This window comes from Sceloporus occidentalis, unplaced genomic scaffold (genome assembly GCF_023333645.1).
Source record: "Sceloporus occidentalis isolate IW3139 unplaced genomic scaffold, rSceOcc1.0.p SCAF_127, whole genome shotgun sequence".
In the NCBI taxonomy this organism is placed as follows: Eukaryota; Metazoa; Chordata; class Lepidosauria; order Squamata; family Phrynosomatidae; genus Sceloporus; species Sceloporus occidentalis.
In genome coordinates, this window is record NW_028317107.1 from 634,681 (window position 1) to 655,000 (window position 20,320).

At 43.2% G+C, this 20,320-nt stretch overlaps 2 protein-coding genes across 3 annotated transcripts in view; both read right to left on the reverse strand.

The window, feature by feature from the left end:
* LOC149281785 (mediator of RNA polymerase II transcription subunit 27) overlaps positions 1-20,320 on the reverse strand; it is an 88,090-nt gene that overhangs the window by 26,218 nt on the left and 41,552 nt on the right. For both annotated transcript variants that reach the window (XM_089498999.1, XM_089498998.1), the window contains exon 4: positions 3,570-3,663. In XM_089498999.1, the coding sequence (XP_089355125.1) occupies positions 3,570-3,663 (94 nt within the window). The remainder of the gene's footprint in view (positions 1-3,569; positions 3,664-20,320) is intronic.
* The window catches only part of LOC149281786 (uncharacterized), a 6,786-nt gene continuing 712 nt past the window's right edge, over positions 14,247-20,320 (reverse strand). The window contains exons 2-3 of the mRNA XM_089498913.1: positions 18,168-19,072; positions 14,247-14,422 (exon numbers count right to left, since the gene is read on the reverse strand). Of these exons, the coding sequence (XP_089355039.1) occupies positions 14,247-14,422; positions 18,168-19,072 (1,081 nt within the window). The remainder of the gene's footprint in view (positions 14,423-18,167; positions 19,073-20,320) is intronic.

Here is a 20,320-nt window from a genome sequence, read left to right on the forward strand (position 1 = left end):
TTTCGGAGTCAAAATGCGAATTGTTCCTCATCGTCTCATTAGCATACACGGACGTCATGAATACAGCTACAAACGATTTTAGCCCCCAAATGGGGACTGAAGCTTAAATTGCTAGGACTTGAATGTCAGTATTTTTTATAGCGTCCACATCAACAAATGTACATATAAATTATATATATATATATATATATATATATATATATATATATATATATATATATATAAACCGAAAAGGAAACAACAGTTTGAGATTTGGACATGGAAGGAATAAATTCGGCCATTCGATGGGTAAAGTGAGCGGCACATGTCGAGTTGGGAAAGGCAATCAGTATACGCGTTAGCAGGGAGCTGTAAATATGTGTTCCTCCAATTTGTTTATAAATTGCACGGGATTGCAATCTATCAAGGTAATAGATTGCAGACACACTCAGCGCGCTGTCGGATGAAGAATGGCAGACTCTCGGCCATCCATCACATGCTTTACCTATCAAGGTGAAAATCGGACGGAAAGGGTCTTGTTTGGGACAACGCAAGGAGTGGAAGCCATCAAGAAATCTTATTACTTCCAGCAAATATCTGATAACAGCAATAGAAAAAAAAACCCCATGTTTAACGTTTATGCACCCGGTGCGGAAAACGCACAAATGAACTGAGCGCGGCTCCAAGGCAAAGAGCGGACTCGTCTCTTTACATTTATCAAAGGCGCAGACATGTTTAGGGGAGCCAACAGGTGATCTCCAGAGCCCTTCCAGCCATCATGTGTACTTTAATACATAGCTGAGAAGTCCCTTTAAGTTTCCATATCCTGCAGAATGCCCCCCACGTGCATTTGCCGCGACCCCCACCCCACCCAGCTATTTGGGCGAAGATACCTCCAGATACGCGAGATACTTACCACCACACTTGGCAAAAGTGAGTGTCAGCGAGGTCTAATGGTAAAGAAACCGCTCCTATGATTTCAATGGGAGTGCTTTCCTGCCACTGACCTCCTGCTTTAAGCCAATCAGTGTTGAGAATCTTCAGCCACCGATCAGGCTGGGAGCTGCAGCTTCTACTGAAATGTAAGTGCATTTTTTAAACTCTTAAAGGATATCTAGTAAAATATTTAACCATCCCTCCAGTGGCCCTCGGCACTCGGAGTGGACGCTGGCTGCGTGTGCATACTAGGTGTTGTAGTTCAGCCAGAGCCAAAAACCTAGAGTTTGGCAACCCTGATGTGTCTACGCTGACATTTCTACCGGACGGCGTTCAATCTCATCACTCTTACACGACAGCCGCGGCAGACATCTAAATAAAGACCCTGAAATAAGTCGCATAACCGGCAAAAGCGGCAGCCGATGAAGATGAATAGAATAGGAGCTTATTGGCAAAAAGAGATGGCAGTAAAATGGTTAACAAAAAGGTATATGCTATATTTTTTTTTTATATAAGAAAAGTCACCTTATTCACTTAGCAGTTCTGAGAATCCCTTTAGTGAAAAAGAATCTAACGCTCGTCCTGACGGGCTTCGTATATTCCATTAGCTCATGGGCTGTGGGAAATAAAGACGGCACTTCTTCCCCCCCAAGGAGAAGAGACCTGCTATGTCAGGCAGAAAGCGGACGCTAATATCATCCCTATTAACGCACAGGAGTCCTCGCCCCGCGCCGCCGGCTGCTCACTCGTGGGTGAAGGAAGCCCGGTGACCCGTACGCGGAGCCGGTCACAATCCATGATTCTATCACATTAACCCAGGAGAACGATAGATGGCAGGGACACCCCATGCTGATGAGCCCATTGGCATCTAGGGACCACGCGGCAGGGGCTGTGGTCGATGGGCACCGACGTCTTTCCCCGAATCCAGCTAAGGAATCACATGGGGCATCAAAGAGCGAGCGAGCAGGGGACCTAATCCTAAACCACGCCGGCCGACGGACCAAAACGGGTGACCTCATGCCTTTGGTTATAGAAAAACAACCTTTTTTACGGCTATCTGCCCAGCGTACTGGCTGGTGAACGCAGACCCACGTTCTTATAACAGAGCCCTGCAGACAGGGGCAAGAAAAGCTACAACATCCATGTAAATCATGATGGGCATCTGGCCAACATCTCACATTTACCCCAATTCAACTTCCTTCTTCACTTTATTATTTGCTCCTTTCCCCACCGATACGATCTGTACTTAGAATGTTTATTATACAGTTTAGTTTTCATACAATAGGTTTTTTTGTTTTTTTTAGTAGAACATAGTATTATCTGATTCTACTGAAGTATAAGGTTTGGCGCCTTTATCAGACTTGCATTCCATCTGAAGAAGAGACCACTGAGGTCCCAACAGCTTATTATGACATCTTTTACTATGTTGGTCCAATAAAAAAAACATCAATATCTGGAAAAAAATGTCATACGGACGGTAAGAATTATAACGCTTGGGGAACATACTGATAGGAGTTTGGCATTGCGTTGGCAAACACTCATTTTGGGGTTAAATCCATGGATTGGAGTAATTAAAAAATCTGATTGTTACATATAGCGCATTAACCTCATGTCAGCTGCTGATCACACAGATGTGAAGAACGAAGACGCTTTTAGCTGGATATTTTTGCCTTGGGATGGACAAAATAGCGAGGAAAGAGGAGCAGGGAACGGGACGTTTAATTAAAAAGAAAAATGAACACCTGCTTCGGAACGGAAGGGAGTCGCAAAATTAAATCAGCAGACAATGAGGAGAAGCGGTAAAGCTGCGTTCTAATTAAAACATAGTCATTGGGCGAAAAAAAAAACAAACCCACAATATATTTAGTGTCACGTCAAATTAGCGTCAAAACAGCCAAAAGAAAAAGCTGCCCGCTGTTCATCAAACTTCCCGGCGGTGGATTTTGTTTGAGTTGTACTTTTCGCTCCGATGCATTTTCACGCGGTCTTTGCGGTCTAACGTTATCTGGCAAGGAACCCAGAGAGTCATCCTCGCGGAATGGCAGGAAAATCCAGTTTAAAGGGAAACAAAGGCTCGGGCGTTGTATTAGTTAACGTAAAGCAGCACGATGAGGACGTTTAACCAGAATGTTGGCGGGACGAGAGACAATTTTACATAGAATGATCAGATCAATGAGTCAAGAAATGGCTCCCCTGAGAGCTATGATATATGCCATTTGATTTGACTCGAGAACCGTTCTAGCCACCGGGTTCTGTTGGTTATATTAGTCTGGAGACCACATTATTACGTGTGTAGAATAGAGATACGTCTTAGAACTCGAACGAACATTACTACGGCAAGAAAGCGTTCACCGTCAATGATTGCTTGACCTTCGTCTCCTCTTACGTTCCAAAGGATCGTCCTTCTCCAACTCAAGCAAGACACCCCCCCCCCAATCCCCATCAAACGCTAAACACAAGGAGCGGAACCCAACTTTGGAGTCAATCCTTGGAAAGAGTTGAGTAACTCTCATCCCTTGAGGATTGTGGGAAGTATCTTGAGGAAGACCCCACATCTCAGGTACATCCCTTTGACTAATAGCAGTGGTTGGCTTGTTGTCTATATGATGAGCTTTTAAACCTTGTACTAATGGACCTTGTACTATCTGGCTTACCAGCAACATGGCAGAGGTACCATTGGGTCTCGACAAATGGATGGTCATTTCAGGGAACATTCGATCGATTCGGCTAATGACGTCGTCGATGTACCTGGAAGGAGAAAGTGTTTTTTTTTTTTTACATTTCGGTTACACTTATTTACTTTTTTTTTTGTAAAACAAGTTATTCTACAAAAGGACATAAAGCACAATCTTCTTATGTAACCTTTTTGAAGCTGAACCTTTATTCCCAATGCCCAGTGTACAGAAATCAAGTGGTTTTTACACTGAATTTGCTTTTGCAAAACCCAAAATAACTAACGGGCAATAGAATGTTAAAAAGAAACAAGAACATACTTCAAATTGAATTAATAAAATTATACATCAACCTTAAAGTTTCAATTTAACAGATATTAGTGAATTAAATTTAAAAAGATAATTAAATTAAAGCGTTATAAAAAAAAACAACAAGTGTCTTGTCCATATGACTGGTGGGTCGCTTTAATGGCCATCGTCAAGCAAATGCTCCACATGCCAGGTGCCACCAGGATTAGTCCAGGTCTTATTTATGGAATTACAGAGATTGCTGGATCAGCAAAAACATTTTTATCAGATTATTGGAACAAAAGTTTTATAATATACATAATTTATGCATAACAAACATATAGATCGCTGTGCAGAACTTAGAACATCAGAAAGGCTGGGTTTTCATTGAAACGTAAGCAATAATTAGACATTATCCAAACAATTCCGTTAGCTAGCGCAGATCTTTGAAGGGAGGCGTCCGTGACCCGTAAAGTCCACTATTTTACACCGTTCTCCGAAGTGATTGACAGCGTGTTACTGCAGCCCTGTTAGCGCGGCCACTCAGCACAAATGTGTTGTTGCTTCGCCGGGGAACAAAGGGCATTACTAACTATATGCTAACGAAGACATAAGCAATTTCGCTTCCGCCAAACCGCAATCAATTATCGTCTCGGTCCTGCAGAACGTAACGAAGAAACATGGCAAACAGGTCTTGAAACTTGAAAAAAATACAAATTAAAAAAATATATATTACTAAATTAGTGAGTTCTGGGGCCAGATATCTCAATGAGTGCTCCCTACAATATTATGAGGAACATCTGGTTGCGGGTTGATGTTAGCATCACCTATTTTGGCCCAAAACATTTAATTTTCGTTAAGATTGACAGATGCCTGCGGTGTCTGTTGCTACTGAAGTCTCTTGAAGGCAAGCAGTTCCCGTCCTGTTTCTTATTGCTTGCATCACTAAGAAGATTAATAGACGACCCGTTTAAAAGACATGACATCGCCGCTCATCGAGATAACCTATGCCACCTCATTCATGAGTCCGTGCGCCCTAACGAGACAATGATGAACAATAGGCACTCTCTCGCCGATCCGGCATTCTGATTAACGCCCGGACAGATGGTTTGGAGTTTAAGCCTGACCCAACCATCTAGGACTGGATTTGATCCAGCGCTTGTGTGATGCCTCCCGGCTTCGGAGAGGGATTTAAATAGCATGTATCCCACACAGCTCGCGAAATACATGCTGTTCATTTCATACACCCATGCAAAGTCGGAAAAGTAGGTAGGTCTCTGGCATGAAAACAGCAATTCGAGACGGCGAAAAAAATGTGAAGAAATGAGAAACTCATGTCTCCTTGAATTTAAAATAAATAAATAAATAAAATAGTGCCAAGACTAGACCTTAATGCCTGACAGAAAGGTGTGATGAAGATTCCAAGGAAAAGGAAAGCACGTAATTACAAGGGGGATACATGGAAGATGTCATGTCGGCTCTTCTATACATAAACCCTGTAATAACCTTGCCAGAGACATTCAGGATCTCCTAAACATGTCGTGTTGGATTGGTTGGAGGTTCCTCCAGCCATGGTTGATCCAGAAGAACATTGAGCAGACACACACACACGGCCATATTTATATCGGGGAACCTCTAAAATGTAAAAGGTTTTGCCTATATAGAGAACGGCTGATGAAGAAACCGATGCTAGAGCCATCTTGGAGAAAAGACGAGACTAAGATGCAACCCTGGAGAACAAGTCCCTGGAGAACAAGTCCCTGGAGAACAAGTCCCGGGTCCCAATACAGAGCATCCCAACCAATCCAACTAGCTAAAACTGGGTAGAATGGGAATAAAAACTGTCACAATAGACAATAGAGCTGAACTGTCATAATGGTCTTTGTTTCCATCACCAGTAAAACATTTGCATGATTAAAGCTTGGCTCCTGCCTGTCTATACTTGCGATGATTAGACCTCCGAGCAGGAACGATAACAACCAGTACTGTGTGGATTCACACTGCTTAATATAAGTTTCTGGAACAGAGGAGGAAAAAAAAAAATGTAATGATGGAGATTTAACGCTAGATTGAAGGCTCCCCAATCAGGGACCTAATAAGGCGAAGCTATGGGTTATTTCCGTCTGTCAAATCCTTCTCCTACTCTTTATATACATGCAATTAGTTGGTGCCATTTTAATAAAAAAATTTAAAAAATTAAGAAAAAAAAGGGGAGAAGGTGATTATTTTTTTTAATTTTGATTTTATATTTGAATTTTAATTTTTATGATATAAAAACAGTAAATATTAAAAAAGACAAGAATCATTTATCTATAATTAACTGATGTATTTAAAAAAAATAAATAAACCATATTAACATGCAAATGGGAAGTCTGCAGTATTTAGAAAATAAAATGTATTGCATCTAATATGTATTGGGGGGGAGTAGACCCCCCCCACCTCCTTTATTTCCTTAAGGTTGAATTTTTGATTTATTTATTAACCTCGGAAGGAAAAAAAAAAAAGAATTTCATCTCGCGAGCCGCAGTCCTTAGCGCAAGTCTTTACTTGTCAGCAAATAAACCGGCTCGTTCCTCCGGGCAACACCAATTAACAATGTTTAATAAATCGGAACGGGTGCCAGTGTGTGTTATCGGTTAAAGAGATAGCGATGCATTCGTGCTACGATTCCGTAAATTGTAGTATTAACCAGTTCATTACCTTCAGGGGCAAACACAGGGGCAGACATCTGCACTACATGTCACATGTGAGATAAAACCAAAATTGATTTCCCCCGCTGAAAGCCGCCCCTCATTGTATTATATCAGTCGATATTCTGTTTCAGTTATTTAGGTTTGTATTTTTCCAGCATTGATGTCTACCATGCAAATTTCATGCAAATTTTCCATCACTTCCCATGATCCTTTAGTGAAGAATGCATGCCCTGGACTGTCCCTGCATTGGTCTAGCGGGCAGCGTATGAGCATCTAGCGGGCAGCGTATGAGCATCTAGCGGGCAGCGTATGAGCATCTAGCGGGCAGCGTATGAGCATCTAGCGGGCAGCGTATGAGCATCTAGCGGGCAGCGTATGAGCATCTAGCGGGCAGCGTATGAGCATCTAGCGGGCAGCGTATGAGCTTTGAGCGCTAGAGATTACTTACAGCTGTGTAAAGCTACTATCCTAAATATCTAAGGGGTACGCGGCGGTAAGATATTTATAGTGAAAAATATAATACGTTGCTTGGAGGCAGACCAGGATTGGCCATCTGGCACCGCAGCAGGTGGCCTTAAAGCGCCAGGCCCACTTAGTCATCGCCTGTATATAGGGATGAGAATTAGGGCAGATAATTGGAAATGTGACAGTGCCCCTTTAAAGAGTAAACTGGCCTTCATCGTTGTGATACCTTGAAGAATCATTTTTATCTGTAAACACTTAAAGCTAAACGTTTCAAGATTAACGCAAAAACTCTTTTCAGACACAAAATAAACGTAGGTTCATGGCATTTTCCTTTTCGGAAGCATTCTGAATACACTTGTAATGAGTTCTTTAAATCCGACGTGTTTTATGGTATACGGGGGAAAAAAATGAATTCATTCCATGATGTCTCCGCTCCGTGGGGACAAGTTACTGCGAGAGAAATCCGCTAAAACGCTCCTCCTGTACCATATATCTGATATATCCCCGTACGGCTCAAAGTGTTGAAAGCTTGAGTTCCTTATGGTTGCTTTTGAATAGAAATTGTAACTGGGAAGCACAGGCATATGGTCACATATGCTCACATATTATAAATACAACAAGTAATGGCTGTAACCCCAGATGAAACTTGCGCTGTTATATATTTCATGGGGGGGGGGGGGTAGTCCTTACTGGAACGTAGCAAATGCAACACAATAAGATGGTGAAAAATGATACTAAGTGGACGCTCCGGTATCCAAGGAAGACCCTAAACAATCAAACTACATGAAAGAACTTTTGTTCAAAGCTGGAAAAAAGAAAAATGAAGTTACCTTATGACGAAGCTGCAGCTCCATGGCTACAGCTTCCCACCCTGGTCTGCCGTTACGCACCACTGATTGGTTGCTTCAAGCAGCCAATGAGTAGGAAGAAAGCTCTTCGCAAACCCTTTCAAGGTTCATGTAAAGTCCAACTATACGAACATTAGAAGATTCCATGTTTCCTGGCTTGGTCTGATGAAGAGCCCTCATCCACCAACCAGTGTGGACAAACAATGCATACGCCATTAGTGCAACACTAAACAATGTAATGGCAACAGTATCACTTAAATTAAGCCTGGGGGGCCGCAGAGATAGCAAGGAAGGCATCAGGGTTTTTTAAAGGAATTTAAGGTTCTCAGCCGTTGGTTGTCCCTTTCGTTGGTAGGTATCATCACCATGTCACCTGTTCCCTTTGCGTTTAAATCCGTGCCCCTGACGCTACTCTAATTTATTTATAACGTGGAAAAATATTCCGTAGTGTGAAAAAACAACAGCATATGTAGAAATATTATTATGCTAATGTTTAGGGATACGGGGAAGACATATTTCATCTTCAAGAGATAAAGGTGAGAATGGGTGGGGGGGTACATGGGATGTTGGGGGTTGGGGAGAGATCCGTCGCTGATGGAGTGAGACCTGTTAAGATAGAAAGATTACTTTATGGCATTGAGTAATAGGTGTTCTGGAGCTGTCAGTATTTAGTACTTTGGACTGAATGGGATGCGAGAGAGGTGGTGGCGGGGGGGGGGGGCATGGACAAATATTTCCGTGAGCTAAATGCTGACACTTAACATGTGTCTAACCCGACATGTACAAAGCTGCAGTTCAGCAATAAAAATGAATTGTAAAATAGGACACACGCTGTCTTTACGATGTTCTTACGCAGAACCCTCTGTTACAATCAAATCGGCTTCGATTGCATGGGAATAATAGAAATCTTTTTTCGGGATCTCAGAATCTCAACTAGATTGAGGTCAGCATCCGCTGGCCGAGAACCGTACGTAGGTGCCGTTTTGATAGAGATATGAATCAAAAACTAAATACAATAATTTAAATCCCCTGTCTTAATCTTTAGAAAGTAGTTACTAAGGGTTTGTTAGACCTTCAGAGCCAGAACCCCTACTAGTCTTCCAAAAGCTACATCTTTTTTCTCTTTTGGTGGCTTTATGGCTTTTTCATGGCATGTTGGATGGAATAGAAACAGAATTTGCTGGCAGATCGGCCCCCAGGTAGTCCATCTGTTTCTCCTGCTGTAAAGACTCAAACCTTAATCAGTTGTTGGTCTCAGATTCAGAAGCCCTACGCCTATCCCATGCTTGTTTCCATTCCCCAATTTCCACTGATCAACCACCTCCTCAGTAAAGTAAAACTTCCTTACATGAACTGTAATATTACAAGCTGTATCTGCTCTTAAACCGGTTTGACATCAAACCCGGCAACATCACAAGGTCTAATCTACACAAGCATCGAGCACACTTCCAATGTTTTCTCTTAACGGCAGGATCGAGGATTGACCCCTGCCAGGACCCGTCCGTGGCACGCTAGCCTTCTGAAAGACCCAAGTTCCATTATCTAACCCCAAAAAATATTGACTGTTCCTTTAATATTCCAACTAAGAAAAGGGCAGGGGATGGGAAAATGTCTCTCCTGTCCTCCTAAAAACAGAGATCGTCCATAGAAGCTACACGAGTTTCACATCTCCTTGCAACGCGGGTATTCAAGGAAACAAATTCCAAATGAGGGGTCAAATGTCCCTTTAATAAAGCAGCCTTTGGATAAACGAGGAACAAATAAAACACCTGCTATGCCGCTAGATCAGCCATTACTCCGAAAAAAACGGTGAAGATCTGAGATAGACGGGGGTTCTCTCGGGAAAAAGAACGTAGGGTTAGGTTGGCGTCTGCAGTCGCGCTACAATTGAAAAACATCTCCTCCGCCTACCGGCTAATGAAATGCTCCTTGACTCCGCGAGCGCTGGCCTTCGTTAGCAGCTCACCAAATCACTAACAGGACCGTTATTTACGAGATAAATTAAAAAAAGCTTCAAAGACGGCAAAAAATAATATACCAGCTGCGTAATGTCTGAACAATAACACAAGCCGTTACTCGCCTTGGAGGACTTCTAATGATTCAAGTTCATCAAATCAAGCGTCGCTACAAAAACGGTCATATGAATTTGTGTTTTTTTGGCCAATTATTATTATTATTTTTTTTTAATATTCAGGAATACGAGTCCGACACCTTGTATTCTCACTTCATTCGTAAGGTCCAACCCTCCAGGACCGTTCTCAAGAGATGCTGGCAAGATGTCTCCCATCATCAGATCTGAGTATGACCTCGATGAAGATCAACGAGAACTTCTGCGGGTTCCTTAAACTCTAGGGAAGCTCTTGGTTTTGAGAGGGTGGTAGGCAAATGGAACAGACTCCCATCAGAAGTGGTAGAAACTCATACAGCGAGGAAATGGAATAGTCGTAAAGATATCCATAACCTAAGACGAGTACTGATTAGATTCTTCACATCGGGAACAAAACAGGCACACTAGATGGGCCAAATGGTACTTATCTGCCATCAAATCCTGTGTTTCTTCTCTGAGAAGGTCTAATATAGCCCTTGATTTGCCAAAAAGTAATGTTTCAACCACCCGTTTAGTAAATTTAGCCATACAGGTGTGTTGTTCCTCTAGATGTGCCAACATCCGATCCGGAACATCAAGACTTAGCAGTGAGAAAAATATATCAACAATTATCAACTTAACAAGATCTATAGATATCTTAACCATTAAAGATATTTATTTAGTGTTAAAAAATATATCTAAATCTGCTATATGTAAGTTTTAGGTAATTAAATTAAAATTAAATTAATTAAAATTGAAATATTAAACAGCATTTTGCAATTTAAACTTTAAATTTAAACTTGATACATTTAAAACCTTTGAATAAAAATGATGTTATATATAAATATATATATATAATTATAGAATATTCAGTAGAATATGTGGTGGTCAGGTTTAAGGGGGATTTGTCCACAGTGGTCTCGGGGTCTGGATGAAGATGACGGTTTGTAATAATGGCGCATATGAAACTTGCAGGGGTATTCTCAGAACAAACGATTAGGGCGTTCGGAATATTCCTAAAGACTGCTAACTAAGATATAGAACAGAACACTGAATTATTTATTAGCAACTTGGAAATTAAAAAGGCATCTGATATATTTTGTGACTGCAAAACAGAAGCACGTACCCTCGGCGTCCATTGACTCCTTCCCAGCCGAAGAGCCCACCGATGACGGGCAGAAAATGGGGAGACGCACATAATTAAGGGAGAAGCTGCAGCAGGAAAACCCTTCCTATTACATCAAAGAGACCTTCCAGCTATGCATTAAAGGGCAGATAGGAAGGGGCAGGTCAAAATGCTTCCTAAAAGGGATGTTCGTACCTGGACAGAGCCACTAACAGAGATGGTAACGCAGCAAGGTCCGATACTGTGAGTGTGAGCAGACAAAAAGCTGCAGTTGAGGTGATGGAGGGCATTATATATGTTAGAGGGAGTGTATGTGTGTAAGTGTGTATAAGGAGTGGGTGTTAGCATGAATCTGTATATATACAAGTGTGTAAGCATGAATGCATATGCATGAGTGTGTGTTAGCATGAGTGTGTAAGCGTGTGTGTTAGCGTGAGTATGTGTATGTGTTACCAAGAGTGTGTAAGTTTGTGTAAGCGTGAGAGCATGTGTACCTATGTGTGCCAGGGACAGGGGGCCGATAGGGCCACTTGGCTTTACCTTTCCTCTGTGCTGGAAGACGCCAGCCCTCCCCTGCATGCATATGAGGGCCGGAGAGTCCCTTTTAAGTTCTTGCCTAAGGTAAAAATAATAATTTCATCCTGTTCATCCACAAAGAGAAAGACAGATAGCTGTACAGAAACAAACACATCCACAGACGCGTGTATGTGGAGGCAGCGCACGGCATGTACATGTCACCATTTTAATACCGCACACGGGTACTTAATACTTTGCCATTTCAAGGACTACAGCTTGTTCCAGGTACAGATGCGTGAAGCGTAATATCCACCTGAGTGAGACCTTCACCCCGTCTCCTTTAGCGGCAGGTGGTTCTCTTCTGAAATAGAATTTCTAATGGCTAACCCTTTCATTCTGGAGCACGGCGGCAGTAATTACTCTTGTGGCCCCGGCTGAAGTTGCTGATGACAGGATTTTAAATAGGCAGATGATTGACAGGAGGACGCCACCCTGCAAGGTTCCCGACACCTTGGTACGATAAAGCAGACCCCGTGCTGATGGCCTCACGCGTTTGACAAACACGGGCTCCATCCTTGACACTCGCCTCGCAAACCAAACGCTACCCCGATGCGCGCGAGTTATTTCTAGAAACGTTTGGCTAACCCTTTGCGGGCGAAGCTGCCTTTATTTCTGGAGCATCGGGGAGGGATTGTTGGAGCTTGAATAAGGAAGATGGGAAAAAAACAAACAAAAACCATGACAATCTAGAAATAGAAACATTAACAAAACAGCCCAACTTAAAAACGACTCTAAGAGGGTTATAAGTGAATATAGACACAACGTAACGTTATCATTAACATTTTACAACGATCCCAGAGAAAAAGAAAGACTTTCTATCCTGGGAGAATATTTACTTTAGACATTTCCAAAAACCCCCAAAAAATCTCTTTTTAGAATGTAGATGCAACAATGTAACAGCTGGGATTAAAACAAGTGCTGCTGAAGAGCAGATCTTCAAAGATGTTCCTTCTGAAATCATCTTCTGCTTTCATGTAAATGAGCGTATCTGGAGCTTTTTGTCCCCTGATTTCCCTGGGGCTTCTCGCGTTTGCATTTCCTTTCGGGACAGGAAGCAGGCAGGTCCATCAAGTAAATCGGTGGAATTCAAGGATAGGCAAAGTGCCCGTAGAAGGACACCAGTGTCCATGGCAAGGGTTGTGAAGGTCCATAGGACATCGTTAAGCTGTCCACCACAGACCCCAGTAAATGTCCACCATGAGCAACGCTGGTGGCCTAGCCTGGTGGACACCATTGTTGTCCACAATCAGCTACTGCACCCACCTGGAGCCTTGTAGCCAGGTTCAGGTCATCTCCTCGGTATGGTTCTGAGATTGCTTTGTAAATTAGGAGATATGAAAGTTCCAGCATGTTTGAGAATGGCTGTCAGACACACCTGGTGAGCCAACATGGACATGAGCCAATCCCTAAAATCAGCCATTTTGTCAGGAAGAGAGTAGCACAAGTTGCTGGACCCATATCTCTGTAGGGCACAGCCAGCTTGGACAGGATCAGCGCATACACGGACGACAGCCTAAAGGCTACAGTGACTAAAGTTTCGCGACTGATGTTGGCAGCTAAAACTTGGAAGATCCTGGGATTCACTAATCACTGGCTGTCTTATGGCATTAATGAGCATTGGTCTGTTGACCAAGAATGATATTTTCCTTCAGAATCGTGGTTTGGAGAAGTAATCTATTTGCTATGTTGCCATGGGGGAGTCCAAGGGGCGCCGCCATTTTTATATTTTAACATAGAAACATTCCGAGCTTCCAGGGGAGGAACGAGGAACAAGAGGATGAATCCCAATGAGGGAATGTCCCTCTACAAGAGGGATAATTTAGGAGGTAGACACATTAAGATGTATTTTGTAAAATATTCAGTATATGCCCATGTTTGCAGCATAATTACATACTACATCTCCGCCGAACCCGTAGGCCCTCCTTAAACTGTAACATTCTAGCACTCAAAGCCAAGTGTAAATTATTCTAATTGGCGTTAAGCTCAAAGACAGACAGAAATGTAACATTAAATATTATATATTATTACGCTTTTTACTCAACAGAAATATGAAAGTCTTGGGGAGGGGGAGATTTGGACAAAACATTTCCCCTAAAATTAATCAATACGTTTCCGGCGGGACTGGATCAAAAGTTCCTGACTTTTAACACTTTTTAGTGGTAATTAATGATCCACTCTTTAAGAAGCAGCTTATTCATAGTAAGTGTAAGCGTAACGGCAGATTCTCAAGCCCCCCTTCTGTATCACCCTGCGGTCACAACACAAGCCATCGCTAAGTCACGGCAGCACGCCGGCCGGCAATTAGCGGACTGCTCTCCCGCTACGTCAAGTGTGTTTCGGAGAGCCTGTCAATCCCTTTGGCAGGTAATCACCGGCGTTCATTAGGGACTCTTATCTCTATAATCACATGTAACTACTCTGGGAGAAATACTCATTTAAAGGTCTGCCGGTAGCCTGAAGGGCAGCTCGTCGGGAAAGGGTTAAGAGGAACATTTATTGACTAGATGTAGGAATGGAGCGTGTAGCGCGCATGCAGTGACAAGAATGCTGCCTTTATAATGGAATAGCCGAGAACTCTCAGGGATCGACCACGAGTTTTACTGTTCTTGCCCCGATCTCGGGGTGAAGGGGCAGATTCTCGGGGTCACACATGGTGGAACTGACCCCTTTGTATTCTACCCCGCTGTGATCGTAGATAAGACTCCCAGTTGGTGCTTTAGCTGCCTGAATGTAATGGTCGATGTCCCTGTACTCTGCAGATGCACAGAAAAGCGTAGATCAAAGTTTAGATCAAATCTTATTCTCTATCCCATCGGATTCTTAAAGCAGAGACCAGTGGCAGCTTGTGGCAGAGCCAGCATTATCTAAACTATTTACTGTGTTGATATTCTCTCATTCTCCCCTTAACAAACGCTGCTTGAGCCGACAACCAGCAACTTAATAACAGTGCAGTGATACCTTAACTGGGGAGGAATAATCATGCAGATGCCGAAACCAGGATATAGGGTTTAATGCCGAGATAACGACTCTCTCTATGCAGGGATGGCGCGAGGTCTCGCTTTCTCCCGTTAGTTTCCACATTTCCGCGGTTATATCAGTTTTCTGTTCGCTTCTCCCAGTCGTGAGCTAGGAAAACAATTAGCAGCCAATTAATCCGCTTTGTCTGTCAGCAGCTCGACTTATGGGTTACCTTTCGCTGCTTGTTTAAAGGTGAGAGCCGAAGCTTATGTTCCTGTCTCGTCGTGATTTAATACGACGCTTCAAGCTTCCTAATACCGACAACAGGCGCGCAAGATAAAGGACTCGGCTGTCTTCAGCGCTGCAGCCGAGACACCCGAGGAGTGTCATGGTTAACCCCGGGGGCTCAGAGATTTTACCCCAATCGTGGGGTAAATGGGCAGATTCTCATGGTCACACAGTCTCATGGTTACACGGTACTTTTCCCCTCTGCTATATCACATCTGAAATCCCTGCTTGTACACAGGTGAATTCATTAAGAATACCATTCCCTCCCTTACCACGAGCTAGTCTAAGGAAAGGGTTAATATTAAAAGTGCTAATAAAATTCCCAGGTAGGACTATTAACCCCAACACAATAGCTGCCACAATAGTCTGCCGGTTCTTCCTGCTGTAAAGACTCAAAAAACCTTAATCAGTCGTTGGTCTCGTCTTAGATTCAGGAGCCGTATGTCTACCCCATGCGTGTTTAACCCCCTCACTGTATTCATCTCTACCAGGTTGCTGTTCCACTTATCTACAACACTCTCAGTAAAGTTGTGCGTTGAAATAACTAAAGGACTATCTGCAGACACGGCGAAGAGTCAGAGTTTTCCGGGTTGTAACACAATGTATCACCGGTGACTGAACGGTGTTTGGCCGGCGATCCAATCCAGATCTAGATTATTATTACAGAAATCCGCTGGAATTCACCCGGGATCCCAAACATCTGCCCGACCCACTGAACATTCTGCTCCACTAAACTCGGATTCACCTCCCTCCGGGGCTAACCTGCCCGGCCCTGGAGTATGGATTGACTTTAGAACCTGTCAGCAGGAGGAGGAGGGGGAGGAGGAAAGACGGAAATGAAGCCCTTCCTGGGTCTACCAGATAAGTCAGATGAGGTGGAGAGACAGATGGAACGTTATTAACTATGTCCGGAACGCAGGTAAAGCAGATCATGTGTCACCAGTCAACGTCTTGGAAGACAACCGAGAACGAGAGGTATGAGGATCCGGAGCAGGGCTGGTTCTGGGGTTTGCTTGGACCAAGGATGAGATCGAGTGTCACTTGATGGACGCCCCAAGGCCACCGACGTCAACTCAAGACACGGGTCATGCAATTTAGAAACAACACACCGCTAATCCTTGTGTCACCTGCCCAAACACATTCTAGGGGTAATTCTATGAAAAATAACTATCACAAGTCACTTCGACAGAAACATAGAATCTGCCGGCAGATCGGCCCCATCCGGCCCCCGTCTAGTTGCCCGTTTCTCCCGTTGTAAAGACTCAAACCTTAACCAGTCTTTGGTCTCGTCTTAGATTCAGGAGCCGTATGTCTATCCCATGCATGTTTAAATCCCTTCGCTGTATTACCCTCTACCGCTTCTGCTGGGAGGCTGTTCCACTTATCTACCCCCTCTCAGTAAAGAAAAACGTCCTTCCATTCCACGTAAGCCTCTGATCCTCTAGTTTTAGACTATGTCTTCTTGTTGTAACTTTTCTCCTCCTGTCCTTTGTTAAATCCCTTTATGTATTTAAACGTCTCTCTCCCATCTACTCTCTCTCTTCTCTCCTCCAAGCCGGACACACTGAGTTAATATCATAAACGATAAATGACTTGATGTGAGAAGTAAAAAAGTTAAAATAAAGTTAAAAATACTGAATTATGTCAAAAACATCATAGTTTTCAAACAGAAACTGCTTCAAAAACCATTTTTTTTTTTTTTTAATTATTCCAGATGGATTTGTCTGGTTCACGCCGTCTCTTTTTACCAAATTGGCACAATTGGATCTGCTCCTCAATCTAAATTTAGGCCAAAAACGGCGAACTCGCGTCGGGGAGGACAGAGAGAGATCTGAGGAATGGAGACAATAAGAATAAATTATCGGCGGGGGAGATTATTTTTAGCCGCACTAGCGCATTTTCAGAATTGATTTTTCTTTTTCTGTCGGCAAAATTCAAACAGCTGTCCTGGAAATAAAAAAAATGTAAAAAAAAATAAATAAATAAAAAAATAAAAACTTTCTAGAAAGTACGAATGGATGAAATAATTGCGCCTTTTTTTGATAACTGGATACTAAAAATACATGATTTTGAACCCATGCCAAACCTGGAGCGTTGTGGCTTCTCTCTGAGCAGAAAGTAGGAGCTTTACGCCCCCCCCCTTCCTGAATGCAGGTATCTGGTCGCAGTATGGATACAGACAGTCATACCTCCCAAGTGTCCTTGTTTAGGAGAGTCAGTCTCTCTTTGAGAGAGCCATACAATCTGTCGGCAGATCGGCCCCATTCGGCCCCCCGTTTCTCCTGCTGTAAAGACTAAAACATTAATCAGTCATTGGTCTCGTCTTAGATTCAGGAGCCGTATGTCTATCCCATGCATGTTTAATACCCTCACTGTATTACCCTCTACCACTTCTGCTGGGAGGCTGTTCCACTTACCAGCCACCTTTTCGGTAAATTTTAAAATGAGGATATCTACAGTCCTACAATCTAATTACTGTCGGAATACACAAGAACACGAATATAGAATATGGTTTTTGTAGGGCGGCTGAGAGGGAATGATATGCGACGGAGTTATGATCAGTGAAGCTTTGTTTCTGTTCCAACCCCCGCCCCCCCCCCAAACGTAACAAAAAAGCGCTAATTGGAGCCGCAGTAGTAACATCACAGCTTTGATGTCAACTTCAAAAATGAACTTGAGCTGACTTTTCTGTCTGTGTCCGACCGCATTAAACGCATTCGGCACCAAACACGGATCAGCAGCATCAGAATATTTATTTCCATTCATTAAATAAATAAATAAAAAAGGGGAGGGGTCACCAAATCCAGTTCTGGATTCTTTTATGATGGAAAAAGTATCGCTACATCAAGCCAATTGTGGTAAAAACAGAGACAAGCAAAACTTTGAAAATGCAAAACAGTGAAAATGCCAATTCTTTTATTTTAAAGAAAAAAATATATAGATCGATATATATGGATAATGCATACAAAATGCTGGTTTACCCAAAGATGGATAGATAGAGGGATGGATAGAAAGAGGGGTAGATAGATAGAGGGATGGATAGAAAGAGGGGTAGATAGATAGAGGGATGGATAGATAGAGGGGTAGATAGATAGAGGGATGGATAGATAGAGGGGTATATAGATAGAGGGATGGATAGATAGAGGGGTGGATAGATAGAGGGGTGGATAGATAGAGGGGTGGATAGATAGAGGGGTGGATAGATAGAGGGGTGGATAGATAGAGGGGTGGATAGATAGAGGGGTGGATAGATAGAGGGGTAGATAGATAGAGGGATGGATAGATAGAGGGGTAGATAGATAGAGGGATGGATAGATAGAGGGGTAGATAGATAGAGGGATGGATAGATAGAGGGGTAGATAGATAGAGGGGTAGATAGAGGGGTAGATAGATAGAGGGGTAGATAGATAGATAGATAGAGGGATGGATAGATAGAGGGGTAGATAGATAGAGGGATGGATAGATAGAGGGGTAGATAGATAGAGGGGTAGATAGATAGAGGGGTAGATAGATAGAGGGGTAGATAGATAGAGGGGTAGATAGATAGAGGGGTAGATAGATAGATAGATAGATAGATAGATAGATAGAGGGATGGATAGATAGAGGGGTAGATAGATAGATAGATAGATAGATAGATAGAGGGGTAGATAGATAGATAGATAGATAGATAGATAGATAGATAGATAGATAGATAGATAGAGGGATGGATAGATAGAGGGGTAGATAGATAGAGGGGTAGATAGATAGAGGGGTAGAGGGATGGATAGATAGAGGGGTAGATAGATAGATAGATAGATAGAGGGGTAGATAGATAGATAGATAGATAGAGGGGTAGATAGATAGATAGATAGAGAGATAGATAGATAGATAGAGGGGTAGATAGACAGACAGACGGGTAGACAGACAGACGGGTAGACAGACAGACGGGTAGACAGACAGACGGGTAGACAGACGGGTAGGCAGACAGACGGGTAGGCAGACAGACGGGTAGGCAGACAGACGGGTAGGCAGACAGACGGGTAGGCAGACAGACGGGTAGGCAGACAGACGGGTATACAGACGGGTAGACAGACAGACGGGTAGGCAGACAGACGGGTATACAGACGGGTAGACAGACAGACGGGTAGGCAGACAGACAGATACTTGGTGAAAAAAATCTGAAGACAACAATAAACGCGAAAATGTCAAAGAGAAGATTTGGGGCTTTTCTGTAGATTTTAAGGGGTCTCCGTTCAGCGCTTGGCATAACGCTGGTTAATATTTAAAGGGACCGGCTTGCATTCCGCGCGTTGTTGCCAACGGAGTAAATCTGCAGGGAACGGGGAGACCCAAAAGAGAAAAAAAAAAAAAAAAAAAAAAAAAGGCACAATCATTTAATTCTCGGCGGGGACGCCAAGAAAAGCCTGTCGGCAGCTAAAACCCGCTGCCTGCGGTCATGCTTGTTAAAAAAAAAATAAAAAATAATCCCAGGATTAGATCACTGGAGAGGTTAACGCGATACGCGCCATGAGGCCCGTGTCTTCCGGTATCAGATCCCGGCACATGAGACACAGGAGAGAACGGGACAGGCAGGGGGTAAAGCCTATTGCGATGCGTCTGTTTGGTCAATGAAGCCTTTTGATGCCTCTATCACCCATTTTTCAACCTGACATATGACAGAAAAAACACAAAATGCTGGTTAACCCTATGAGTGCCAGTGTTGCTCAGCCTAACCCCAAGTACGAGCACAATAAATGCTTCGGAAAAATGTCTTAAAATCACACAAATGTCATTTATTTAACAAACCTGTAGAGCGCTGCACATAACACACAGAACCTGCCAGCAGATCGGCCCCATTCGGCCCCCCATCTAGTCGCCCGTTTCTCCTGCTGTAAAGACTCAAACCTTAATCAGTCGTCGGCCTCGTCTTAGATTCAGGAGCCGTATGTCTATCCCATGCATGTTTAATACCCTCACTGTATTACCCTCTACCACTTCTGCTGGGAGGCTGTTCCACTTCTCTACCACCCTCTCAGTAAAGGAAAACTCACTTTCATAACAGCCATCAACTGGGGCCACAGCGTTCCAATTGTACAGTCCCTCCACCACCCAACATGTCCATGGGTCCTTTTGCTTTAGGGGGTGTGGTTAGAGGCGTGGCTGGGGGCAGGGCTTTACCAAGACTATATGCCACTTTGTGGCCTGTTGGCAGCTATTTACGTAACTGCGTGGGGCATAAAGAACAATTAATGTATTTTTATTTACCCCGTTTAATTTATAAAGCCGTTTCCTGCTGTTTTTATACACATTATCGGGGCTTTTGGGGCTGTAGAACCCTGCGATCCCCTCATACCCAGCAAACATTCCGAGCTCCTAGAAAAGAGGGGAATCAGGGGAGGAAAAAGAGGGGACTCAGGAAAAGAAAG